This window comes from Acinonyx jubatus, chromosome B3 (assembly GCF_027475565.1).
Source record: "Acinonyx jubatus isolate Ajub_Pintada_27869175 chromosome B3, VMU_Ajub_asm_v1.0, whole genome shotgun sequence".
NCBI lineage: Eukaryota > Metazoa > Chordata > Mammalia > Carnivora > Felidae > Acinonyx > Acinonyx jubatus.
The window spans coordinates 4,790,952-4,803,589 of NC_069386.1; the positions used below are offsets into that span (position 1 = coordinate 4,790,952).

The 12,638-nt window shown below is 53.3% G+C and overlaps 2 protein-coding genes across 6 annotated transcripts in view; one reads left to right on the top strand and one right to left on the bottom strand.

Annotated features, from left to right (window-relative positions):
• The window catches only part of WDR73 (WD repeat domain 73), a 27,291-nt gene extending 26,123 nt beyond the window's left edge, over positions 1–1,168 (top strand). The window contains exons 9-10 of one of the 2 annotated variants that reach the window (XR_008298942.1): positions 108–397; positions 1,063–1,168. The gene's annotated coding sequence lies outside the window, so the exon portion shown is untranslated. Of the gene's footprint in view, positions 1–107; positions 973–1,062 lie in introns of those variants that run through there. The other variant, XR_008298941.1, reaches the window with a different exon arrangement.
• LOC106965894 (zinc finger and SCAN domain-containing protein 20-like) overlaps positions 1–7,073 on the bottom strand; it is an 18,956-nt gene extending 11,883 nt beyond the window's left edge. For 2 of the 4 annotated variants that reach the window (XM_053223512.1, XM_053223510.1), the window contains exons 1-7: positions 6,457–7,073; positions 5,619–5,703; positions 4,987–5,063; positions 4,182–4,305; positions 2,940–3,707; positions 2,088–2,540; positions 1,287–1,385 (exon numbers count right to left, since the gene is read on the bottom strand). In XM_053223512.1, coding sequence (XP_053079487.1) covers positions 1,287–1,385; positions 2,088–2,540; positions 2,940–3,707; positions 4,182–4,305; positions 4,987–5,063; positions 5,619–5,703; positions 6,457–6,855 — 2,005 coding nt within the window. In that variant the 5' untranslated portion in view covers positions 6,856–7,073. Of the gene's footprint in view, positions 1–1,286; positions 1,389–2,087; positions 2,541–2,939; positions 3,708–4,181; positions 4,306–4,986; positions 5,064–5,618; positions 5,704–6,456 lie in introns of all 4 variants that reach the window. The other 2 variants (XM_053223511.1, XM_027068361.2) reach the window with 1 other exon arrangement.
• Between the last annotated feature and the right edge of the window lie 5,565 nt (positions 7,074–12,638).

A 12,638-nucleotide genomic window follows, 5' to 3' on the forward strand; every position in this document is an offset into this window, starting at 1 on the left:
CTTCCTCTCCCCGCCAATCAGATGCTCTGCCCCCAGGCATGGCCCCTCTTCTCCCCACCCACCTGTGTGCTGGCAATCGGTACTAAAAGGCTACCTTTCTCTTCCAGGCAGAGGGACAAGCCTGAGAGTGATTCTGGCCTCTCTCCGTCCCCTTCCTTGCAGTTGGGAGGGAGGACTTCTTTGATGAACGAGGAGCTGGGCCCCGTGGCTCAGAAGACCAGCAGTGAAGCCTCTATCCCTGCGGGGGGGAGGCTGTGGCCGTCCCCTGCTGCCTGTGGCTCCAACTGGGGTTCAGTGAGGAAGCCCACCGTGGCCACCCATCTGAGCCACACTGCCCAAGGGCTCTACAGTTAGAAAGCTGTCATTTGATCTCAGCGTCTTACTCTTACGTTTCTTGGTTGGTCTGGAATCTGAGCGGGGGAAGAGCAGTACTATTTATCAGATCTCCTAAACTTCCAACAAAATGACTGAGCCCAACCAAGGAGGGAAGCTCATCTTAACCATGAGAAATTCACCCCTGCAATAAGCTAAGGCTGACTGTTGTTTAATTTGGGGTTGCCAGGGCTCACTTTTTCTATTAATCTAGTTAAGTGATAGTCAATTATAGTTAAAACTCTGATAGAAACTTAAGAGGGAGGGGAGCCTGGCTGGCTCAGTCGGTAGAGCATGTGACTCTTTATCTTGGGGTCATTAATTCGAGCCCCACATTGGGGGTAGATGTTTACTTAATAAATAAAGGGGACATTAAAAAAAAAGAAATTTAGAGGTGCCTGGGTGGCTCAGTCGGTTAAGCCTCCAACTTTGGCTCAGGTCACGATCTCACGGTTCATGGGTTCGAGCCCCGCCTGGGGTTCTGTGCTGACAGCTTAGAGCCTGGAGCCTGCTTCGGATTCTGTGTCTCCCTCTCTCTCTTTCTGCCCCTCCCCGGCTCGCTTCTGTCTCTCTGTCTCTGTCTCTGTCTCTGTTTCTCTCTCTCTCTCTCTCTCTCTCAAAAATAAACATTAAAAAAAGAAATTTAGGAGGGAAATCATCAACACTAAGGATTTGTTTATATCTATCTAGAAGCCATGGTAACTCAGGAGAGCAGGCTTTCCTGGCTGGACCTGCTTTTCTGTTCTCCCACATCCTGTGGCTTCAGCACCCCTGCATAATAAACCGGGAAGGCCAAGTGAGTGGGTTCCTCTCCCAGCCCTCGCCCAGTGCTGCCTTGTCCATGTTCGGAATTCCAGATCTGACTTCCTTGTTGGTGCAATACTAGCTTTTGCTCGTTTTCATTCATTTCCCACCTGCACAGGAAGTTTTCCGGAAGTCCCGGGGATCGTCATTCCAAAGCTCTTCACTTCTCTCTGGCCTCGAGACCCCGTCTGGCTGGCGGACTGGAAGTCCTACTCGAGGAAAATCAAGAAGGGACATGGAGTTCTTATGCAATCTGCCTTCTGTTCTTATACCTGGACGTGGTGGGTGAAATGAGAATGGAAACACCTACCAGAAAGATCTGGTTTTCAGAAGAAATCGTTTAGTGAAAGACTCAGGAAATGTGCCCCCTTAAGTGAGGAGTACAGGGCAAGGTGTTCATCTATCTTAACGGTAAGTACAATGATGGCGACAATGAAAAGGAACATTTGCTGAGGGCCAGCAATGTACCAGGATCCTCATAACAGCCCAGTGAGCTAGATACTCTGTCCATTTTACAGATGCGACGGTGGAGGCCTAGGTGTTTAACCAGTTTGCCCAAGAACAGAGAAGTCTTTCAGTGGCAGACTGTTGCATGTAATACGCACAGGGTATGTTAGATGGAAACAAACAACTGGAACTTTACATCACTCGGACCTCTCTTTCCTCCTATAATGGTTACTAATATTATTTCTAGAATGTTGTTACTAAAAGCAGACAGGGAGCAGGGCAAGACCCTCAACGTTGTCTTTGTGAGTCACCCTGCACTACTGGCTAAGAAATCGGTCTTAACCTGAGGAGGTCACTCCAGAGTGACAGACAAGAAGCATCTCTCCCGCTTCACAGTCCCTAATGCTTCCCTCGGGCCCTTGTCTCTCCCACTGTCTGTGGCCACTGTGGGGAGGAGAGCTTACCACTGGGATTCCCCCTCAGAGCCTGGGGGCCACGGCTCTTGGGCTCCTCTCGGGGCTTCTCTGCCGGTTCGCTACCGTCTCCCATCACGCCTTCCAGCATGGCCTTCCGGTTCTCTTCGGAGCCCCCTCTATTCCGCAGGAGGCCTCCCGCCACCTCGAAGGCATCAAAGGTGCTGGCAAGGGTCCAGGGGCTCATCAGGGCGTGCATCTCACGATAGAAGGGGCAGGTGCCCGGGGCGTGCGTGCTCCTGGCTTTGCGGTAGTGGGTCTGGAGGTTTTTGAACCGGTAGCGACACTGTTCCAGGGTCCGCGGGAAGCCGCGCTCCCGCAGCCGCTCGGCCACCAGCCGGTACACCTGGCGGTTCCGATGGCAGGTGCGCAGTTTCTCGTGAATGTAGGGCTCACCGAGAATCCCCAGGAAAATTTTGGTTTCTTCGTAGCCCCAGTGCACACCTGGAGGAGAGGTACAGAGGTGAGCTGAGATGGTGCTGCTGGTTGTGCGGAGGACAGCAGGAGACCCCCCACTCCTACCACAGCATCTCGGTGATTTCCGGAGAAACAGTCAAGCGGGTTTTCCTCTGTGATGGGACTCGATCCGACAATGTGCACACGTTTATTTTTACACTCATACACATGACTCTTACATAATGGTTCTTCCTTTTTCTCGACTGCACACAGGAACAAAGGGCTGTCCCATTTGTACATAAAAATAGCCTTTCCTTGCCCTTTCCAGATGACTACAGTGTGCCCTGAATCCCCATGGCACCCCGGAAATGACCGGTCGCAGCGAGCTTTTCTCCAAACCCCGCTGACAGCGAGGACCCTCCCAGCTTGCTCATGACAAGGACTTACCAGCCGGACTCCGAAACAGGGCTGGGATTCCAGGGCTTCCAGACACTTCTTCGACCCCCAGTTCTTCCCCCTCAGAATCCTCTGTGACGGCTCCTAAATGCCCTTCTTCTACAGATGCTGTTGTGTGGCCGGGGTCCGGCCCCTGCTTCTCTGCCCTACCTTCCAACACAGCCTCAGCCAGCACTGCCTCCTCCTGTCCCCAGCGGCGCCCCTGAAGCTCTGCATGCTCCACATCACAGGCCCTGTGCCCAAGAAGAGCCCCTGCCACCTCTGGAAGGGGGGTGGCGGCCCGTGGGCACATCAGGGCGTCCATCTCACGATAGAAGGGGCAGGTGCCCGGGGCGTGCGTGCTCCTGGCTTTGCGGTAGTGGGTCTGGAGGTTTTTGAACCGGTAGCGACACTGTTCCAGGGTCCGCAGGAAGCCGCGCTCCCGCAGCCGCTCGGCCACCAGCCGGTACACCTGGCGGTTCCGATGGCAGGTGCGCAGTTTCTCGTGGATCCAAGACTCACTGAGAATTCCCAAAAAAGTCTTGGTTTCCTCATAGCCCCAGTGCACCCCTGCCACCTTCTCATCCTCCAGGCCCTGCAACTCCAGCTCGTCCCACATCTTGGCTTTTCTCAGGACGGGCACGTGGCCAGGCTGGCCTCTCCCCCCGCCCGCTGCGGAGTCGCTGGCGTTCTCCTCTCCGGGACACTGAAGATCATGCCTCCGTGGGTCCTCCTCCTGCTCCACGTGGGAGCTGACACTGGGTAGGGGGGTTGGCAAATCTGTTTGCAGAGGGAGACACACAGAAGATACAGTGGTTTGGTGACTCTCATCCCAACCACCTTATATGCCAGGGAGGGGAGATACTATTCATTTTTTTTTTTTAAGTCTAAAGGGATTCTTGGGAAGCCTCGGTAAAAGTAGTATTCAGGCTGCGAGGGAACAGTAAGAAAAAAAATCCAGGCCCAAATCTAGACCTACACATGCACGTACATCTGTCCTGAAACAAATAAAATTCAGGCTCCCACCAGAGGCTTTACTGACCGTCTTCCTAAGATGGTCAGTAAATGTCAACACAATATTCTCTCTGGGTTCTAGAAACTCATCCTTGAGAGCACTGACTTTGGTATTAGATTACGGGTCTCTCTTCAAGCAGAATTGAGGGCTTTGAACAATATGATCCCAAAAAGGTCTGGGGTAGTGAACACTACAGATAACGCCATGGCTAACTTTGTACAGGAAAACGGCGCTCTTACCCGGCGAGACCTCACTTGCAGATTTCTCCCAACTTCTTTCCAGGTGGTTCCTCCATCCAGGTCCTGGCTGCCTCCGCGCCTCCTGGGAGATGTACACGGCCACATCGCCGAATGTCACCAACTCCTGGGAAAACGTAACACCCTGTTCAAAAGGTGCCGCCTTGGGACAAAATGCCTCCCTATACGGCCTTCATCAGAGGGCAGGTGATGAAAAAGGCTGAGGAGAAACTAAAAAGTGAGTTTTCTTTGACTTTTAAAGGCAATAAAGGACGGGGAGGGAGCGGGGGAGAGAAAGAAAAGCCAGAAAGAAGCTAACATTTACGGAACACCAGGTGTGCTGTGCCAGATAGTTTCACACTTGCTCAGTTATACAGTCAGTATGTGGCAGAGCCAGGATTTGAACGCAGGACTCTCTGACCCTGAGGCTTTTGTTCCCTCCACGCCTCCACAGTCCTGCACACCATGTGGGCAAGACTCGGATATGGAAAGAAGGAAGTAACTATTCCTTTTAAGGCAAACGTGCCAATCAGCATGATCTTACAATCTCGGGCTCAAGGAAAAGAATGACTTAATACCATTCCTCACCACCTCAGCTGTGGTGCTGCCTTCCAGATGGAGGGGGGGTTCAGCAACATTTTTCTGGCTGGTGAAATTCTGGAGCCTAATCTACAAAGTTACTGAGAACCCCCTCCACCACCGCTGGGTAAAATTCTCTTGGCATTTCTGGTGAGCAGAAGAGTTGGCGGCAAAGGGCCCCCACTTGGATAGTGAAAGGAGTCCTAAGTAAGAGAAAGATCTGGCTCACCTGGGGGCTGTGCATCACCCCCTGGTCACTGCCGCCCTCCTCCACAGAAAGACCCAGAGTTCCAGGACCAGGCAGGGCTGTGGGGAAGAGAAAGGAGCCGTGAGGAGACCATGTTTCTCAACTCCTCCTGAGGACAGGCCCAACTTAGTTCTGAAACAGAAGAGTCTTCCCCCTTCTCTTGGTGTCTGCTCTGTCCCAGCAAAGAAAGTTGGTGAAAAACCAAAATGAGGAGAGTTCCCAATTTTCCCCTTCCATATCCATCCAGGTTACTGATGCAGTTTCATGATTTTCTTCTTCAGTTTTGATAACACATCTGCCTCATCCAAATTGGTCTGGGACACATGTACCTGTCCTGAGAATTTCTGTGCTTGGATTTGACCCCACCTTGTGCTTTCTCCACCAGCCAGACCTAAAATCTGTGCCCAATCTACTGGGACAGTAACCTCACTCACACAAGGAGAGGTACCACAGGCTCCGCTGGGTACTTTTACAAAACATGCCAACCAAGGCCCTTCCTCCCTTCAGAGGTACCTGCCGAGGATCCCCCAAGCCTCATTTCACCTGCCCCATCCTCCCACCTTCGGCACTCTGAGGGAACTTACCCACCCTCTCCCCAGACTGCTGCTTCTTACCGCTCCTGTGCAAGGCTGGGAGTTCCTTTTCGGGACTGTGATGCCACTGTTCTTCCGGTTCTGGCTGTGAGTTCTTCACCACTACCTGTAACGGACACATGAATCCTGTCTGTGCTTCCTTGAGATGGATGTCTTGGGAAGCTAGTACTGATCCTCAGCGTTCCTTCTCCTCTGAGCATACCTCCTGTCCCTGTTCAAGGACTAGAGGGGTCGAAATTCTGTAGGCACTAAAACTTAACTATCCCAAGATGCAAAGAAGCAAAGGAGGAAATCAGTCTCCTGCAAATCACTGCAGTCCAGTAAGGAGTGTGGATGTGCAAAAGACTAACAGATAAGGTCTGGATCCCAGGCTCACTGCAATCTGCCCACCAGCTCTCCTGAGGCAAGACTCAGCCAACCAAAAATATAGCTGTTTTTCAATAGGACCCAAAGGTGCAATACTGGCCATACAGACCAGTGAAGCCACTTGCGTCAGGCTGGCTGCTGATGAATGAGAGCTGTTCTCCAAAAAGAAACCAAAAACCAACCCACCCACCCACAAACCCTAGCTTTTCTGTCCTTCTGTGTGCTCCTCCTCACCCGGAGTGGTGTTCAAGCCATTTTAAGCAATTCTCTTACTTAACGGCAGGGCCCCACACTCAGAGCAAGCGCTGTTACGCATTCTCTGAAGAGTCCGTCTGAGCGTGGAAGGAAAGCCGTAGCCACCAGGCCCAGGGAATGAGCAAATGCCACTTAGCCACGAACAGCAAAGTACGGCACATCACCCACACTGCTGGCAAACCAAGGGCACTCTCCCACTTCCCCCTGCTTTACCCAGAACAAGGTTCTTGCTTCTCACCTGGAGCCCCCGTCTCCCGGGCTCTTTCTGCAAGTCTTCCACCAGGGCCACGGCCTCCTCTCCACTCTCTGGATGCTTCTGTCTAACCCAGAACTGGATCTCCCGAGGAAGGACAGCCAGGAACTGTTCCAGCACTAGCAACTCCAGGATCTGCTCTTTCGTACACTTCTCTGGCCTCAGCCACTGATGACAGAGCTTCCGGAGTTGGATGAGGGCCTCCCGGGGTCCTGATGCTTGTTGATAGCAGAAATGCCAAAACCGCCGGCAGGAGGTCTCTGGTCCAGGGTCGCTCCTTTGGGAAATTTCCCGCTCCCAGTGGGAATCGTCTTCCAGCTTCACTCTTTGAAGCTCTTCTCGCGCTCGAGGAGTCTGGACTTGTGGGTCCCCAGCTACAGCCATCGTTCAGCTCACGGAAGAACCTTGCCACTGGGCTCTGAAGCTCAAAGCTCTTCCTTTACCTCAACGGGGAGCTACCATCAGATAGGAGTCACTAAGTAGAACTCGAAATTCTAGAGCCACGGATAATACATTACAGAGTGAATGCTAGTGACCATCACAAGTGTCAGCCCAGCAGGACTGAGGTGAAGAGAAGAGCCTTCGTATCCTCCCCTCCCCATGTCCTGGTGCCCGTGGAGTCTGGCCCTGTGTCACTGGGGAAGCAGCTCCAGAAGTTTAAGAGGAGGGTCAAGAGCAGGTGATCTGATTGGAAAGTAGGGGGGCTGGAGGCTGTGTTTGCACAGCAATTTACTTGAGGCCGAGAAGATGTCACTCATCCACACTGACGAGTGAGGATGGACTGGAGAAGACAATGGGGACAATAAGCCGCCCGCCCTCCCAAGCCACTGGTCTTCGGAACTAGAGTGTGACAAAGTCAATGTGGCAGGACAAGTACCAGAGGGCGCACAAGGTAGCAGCACCTTGGAGAGCAGCAGCTGGGTGGAGCTGGCTCTAACCTTTCAGAGATTCAAAGGGTCCAACCTCTAAACTTTATGCCCTCACCTCTGGCTGGTCACCCCACTCGGGATTCCTCAGCCCTGGAATAACTCTCTCCCAAACAGAAAGATTTACCCTGGTTAGGATTACAAGCTTTAAGAGCAGAGATACTAAAAACAGACCCATACGGGATGTCAGGGCTGGCAGGAAAGTTAAGAAATACTTGGACTTCAACTCCCTCAAAGCTGGGCAATCGTGGCTCAGAGACCCCCAGAGACTTGCCCAAGGTCACATGGCTGGTGTTTGGCAGGAAATAAACAGGGGCTCAGCCCCTTGACCGTGGACTGGGGGACTGGCCCGCGGAGCGTGACTTACACCGGAAGGCTACTCTGCTCCGCGGGCGACCTTCTCTGGAAGCCTTATGGGGTAAATGCGGGCCCTGGGGACGGGGTCGCCTCGGCGGCTACAAGGCCAGGGTCCTCCCCGCCGAGTCCGGTGGGCGGCGCGAAGGAGGGCGCCGCCAGCACGAGGGCCGCATCTCGCCCGGGGCCGCTCGCGAAGCGGCGGGGCCTGGGCCCCAGGCGGCGGGACCCTGGGTTTCTGTCCGGCCACGCCCACCCGGCGAGGGCGGCTAGGGCCCGAGGTGACAGCCGCGCGCGCCCGCCGAGGCCCTGCGACGCCGGGGGGCCGGGGCCCGTGGCACCTTTTCCGCGGCCGCACAACGTCCCCAAACGACCCTCGAACCCCCAGCCGGGACCCGGAGTCCTGGCGTTCGGACGTCCACTAAACACCGGAAGCGGAAACGCGATCCCCAAAAGGACTGGGTTTTGCCAGACTCCATTTCCCATAGGCCTCCGTGCCCGCAGACTGACAACAGCACTAGCCAATAAAATGTGAGAACGGCCTAGACGTCTGTGTTTCAGACGAATCACTGATGAGGGGTGGGACTTTACTGCACGCGGGATCTGGGAGTTCAGAGCCACAGCCTGGAGCAGACCCAGCGGAGGTGATGTGGTCCTACCCGCTCCCCGACTGCCGGGGGCCCTGAGAGAGAGGGAGAGCCTTTGGGGGCCCGGGGTCTGCGAGTGCGCCGCCGAGACTCCAATTCAGATTTTTCGCCACTTAAGAAAGTACTTTTCTGGCATGGTTGTCCACTATGGCAATGCTTTACCATCACCACCACCACCACCACCACCACCCCTCCACACACACACGTCCACCACACACCCTCATTTCCTGCGTGCACAGCCCTGGGAGATTTAAGGTGAATACTTTGACCAGATGAATACTATTGACGCTTATTCATTCCAACAATCAGCCGTGGAACATTAACTTTGGCCCAAGCCAAACACTCCCTCCTCCTAAGGAATGCAGGCCAGCAGAGGATGCATTTTTATGAATTTATTTTTTGTATCTCTAGGTCCAACTTGGGGCTCAAACTCATGACCCGAGATCAAGAGTGGCATGCTCCAATGACTGAGCCAGCCAGGCGCCTCTGGTGGATGCAATTTTAAAATGCTGCCCTGAACAACCCACATATCTCCAATGCAGTGTGGTAAGTGCTAAAAGGTGCCTTCAAAGAATGTGGCTGGAAAGAAATACTGGAGAGCGACTGGGAGAGCCCTAGAGGGTAGAAGGTGCGGCCTCAGGGGAAGGGGGCAGGAAACTGCATTTTATTGAGCACTTACATTGCATATTTTCTCCAGTTTGGATCTGATAATGAATCCTGCATAGTAGGCCTCACTCCCTCTTTAACAGATGAAAGGTCTAAAATTCAATTAAAGGTGGGTGAAGCTGTGATTATTCCCACAGAAGGGACAGCCTTGGGGGTGGGGAGGGGCAGGCAAGGGAAACACAGGATGGCAAGAGGGGCTTTCCAGAAAGCCCTAAGTCCAATTGTGAGTCTGGGCCAGGAGAAGGCTTTGGGTTCCCACCATCAAGTCACGGAGAAGCTTTGCTTTTATGCATTTTCTATTAGTTTAAGATTTCCCTTGAAAAGAGGTTCCTCTGTTGTTGGTTTTTTTTAACATTTATTTATTTTTTGAGACAGAGAGAGACAGAGCATGAATGGGGGAGGGTCAGAGAGAGGGGAGACACAGAATCTGAAACAGGCTCCAGGCTCTGAGCTGTCAGCACAGAGCCCGACGCGGGGCTTGAACTCATGGACCGCAAGATCATGACCTGAGCCGAAGTCGGCCGCTTAACCGACTGAGCCACCCAGGCGCCCCTCCTCTGTTTAAAAAAAAGGGAAGAAAATTTAAAATTACTAATCCACGTCCCTGCCCTATTACCTTAACTCAGGGAGCTCCTGAGCACATGGAACTTCCACTGGAAGCAAAATCAAGCAGGGACAGTGTAGCCCCAAACACAAGTCATATCGACCATCAACACCACATCCAGTACTTGAAGGGAGAAGACACGCATACGTGTCCTCAAGCTGTGGGCCACGCCCCTCAAAGAATGGGACTAAAGGACCCCCAAAAGTCTACACACATGAGATACTTTCCCACTTGTGGCCTCCTGGTCCCTCAGAGGACAGCTGTCCTCAGAAACCTAGACAGGTGCATTTTTTGGTGAAAGCAGGCTACGTCTAGGTCAGAGTTAGCAATATTACCACGGATAGGATTTTAGTGTTCTCTGCCATACAGAGTGACCGACCTCCTCCGAGCAGCCCTGTCATCAGTTTTGCAGATGTGGAAAATGAGGCTTCCGGAAGTGATTTGCCTCATCATAATGCTGGTTAGTGGCACAGGTGTGTCTAGAACCAGGTCTGGCAGGTCTCGAGGTTTTTTAAGTTTATTTTGAGAGAGAGAGAGAGAGAAAGAGCATGCTTTGGGGGGAGGGGCAGAGAGGGGGGGGAGAGAGAGAGAGAGAGAGAGAGAGAGAGAGAGAGAGAGAGAGAACCCCAAGCAGGCTCCACGCTGTCTGTGCAGAACCGGAAGCGAGGCCTGATCCCGAGAACGGCGAGATCACAGCCTGAGCCAAAATCAAGAGTCCGTCATTCGACCAGCTGAGCCACCCAGACGCCCAACAGGTCTCTTTGGCTCACAACCCACCATCCACTATGTCACAGATGCCAGAACATGAGTGGGAGGGAGACACACAGGAGCCAGTAACTCTGAAGGCAGCGCCATTTGGGACAGCTAGGAGCGGCAAATGTCTGTACGTCAGTTTCAGCAAGCGTTTGGTTTCTGGATCCCTGATGTATTTAGAAAAACATTGCACAGAGGTGTTTAGAAGCAGTGCATAAGGGGACAAGGGTTTCCAGGTGAAGGAGATAAAAGCTTATCCTCCAGGAATTCGACAGATGACAGCCACATATAATGAGTGGAGACTGTGTTCCCTAGGCCCACTGGACCATCCATCCAACTCATTTAACCAGTGATACTAACTTACCTGCGCAAGGAGACCTGTCCAACAGGGAAAGCTGGCAGAGTTAACAAGGCCATCTTGGGCACTGAGCAGACAGCATGGGGGGACACGGAAACAAGTGGTTTTGAAGCCCAGCATCTGTCCCCGGAGGGGCTCGTGGCTGGCGTCTGCCTGTCCCTCACATGACCGCTTCCTTTCATGTCCGGCTGCTCAAGCACTCTCTGATCACAAAGCCACCATTGCAGTCACTCAAGACCAGGAATGATGGGTGCTCTGAAGGAGGCTTGTGATAGGAGATCCCCCACCATAAATTAATAATTTGAGTTCTAGATTCTCTTGGTCTCTTGGAAATTGAGTTAGCAGGAGCCTGCCACCCAGGGTCCGGTCACCTCTGGGTAACTGGGGAAATCCAGTCTCTGCACCAGAAAGGCTGGGGACCAGAACTCTGCGGTCAGTTGGCCAAAGGTGCCCCCGCTGAGGCCTCCTGGCAGGCACGCCTGCCCTCAGACGCCAACAGTGTAAACAGGCAGTGGAGACGCTGTGTCTGCCAGGGCCTGGGAGCTCCAGGGGCCCGGGTGGTGTTTCCTTGGAGCCGGACTCCCCACCCCACAGCCGTTCCACAGCTGGCTCGGGCCTGCGAAGGGATGGAAAGTTATCAGAGCTGGGACACTGGGAAGAGCCAGCAGGAGAGGGGGAACCGGGGGCAGGTAGGCCCTAGAGCCACAGCCCCTGCTGACACCAGAGGCATGAGCTCAGTTGCACCAATGACTGGGTGGAGAGCCAAAGGGGATTCGCCACCAGCCGTCACCCCCCACCAGGCGAGGAAATCCTCTGTCTCAAAATCTGACCATTGGCCATACAATCCTACTTCCACTTCCTCTGGGGCCTGGGGCTATGTTATCAAATCATGAGAGTAGAAAAAGGAAGGGCCCTAATATTCTGTCCAGAAATTTGAAATAGCTTAACAGGGCCCGCCCGGGCAACAGGAGAGGTTAAAATGGCCGTGCGTGTGAAAAAACTCCAGGACTGTCCGGGAGGGACTGTGAGTGCAAGCCCAGCATCCTGGGTCCCTGCTGAGCTCCCTGTGAGGAGACAGGACTGCAAAGTCAGGGATAAGGGGCTGGGAAGAGCCACCACCGGTCAACGTGGCCCCGTGCAAGGCAGGACCAATTCCAGTTGTGGGATCTTCTTGCTACCAGCTACAGGGAAGCCTCGTAGCCAGTGTTGTTTGCATTTCAGTGTTTGGTTCTTTTCTCCATTTTTTCCCATGGGTACTTCTCAGGGCTTTAATAACACAGTGAAATAAAGCAGCAGGTGCCGGGCAGGTTACGCACCGGATTCCCCTCTGAGCCTCCACTCCCCCAGCCCCGAAGCGGGGATACGGACCTACCTCACAGGGTTGTCAAGATCAAGTGAGGCGTACGTGTAGAACGTAGCACAGAGCCTGTGCACAGCAGCTGCTCCCTGGGTTGTTACTGTAGGCTAGTGTGGCTTATCATAAAGTATAAAAATGCAACCCAAAGGGAAGAAAAATTCCATGAAAAAAGAAGTCTCTTTATGACTTGCCTCATACTGTAAAATGTCTACTAAAAGTCAAGTGGGGGGGGGGGTGTGACTGGTGGCCCAAGTGTCTAGAACCAGGTCTGTCCAGCTCCCAACACTCCCTCTACTGTGCCAAACATGAGAACAGGGACAGGGTGACAAAGTACTGCTGGGCGTGGACCTGAGGGGCCTCTGGGATGTGGCGGTGCTGTTTCTTGGTCTGGGTGCTGGTTACATGGGTGTGTCCAGTTTGTAAGAGTGCCATGAGCTTACACTTTTGTGCACTTACCTGTGTTTTGTATTTTAAAATGTATATATTAGGGGCGCCTGGGCGG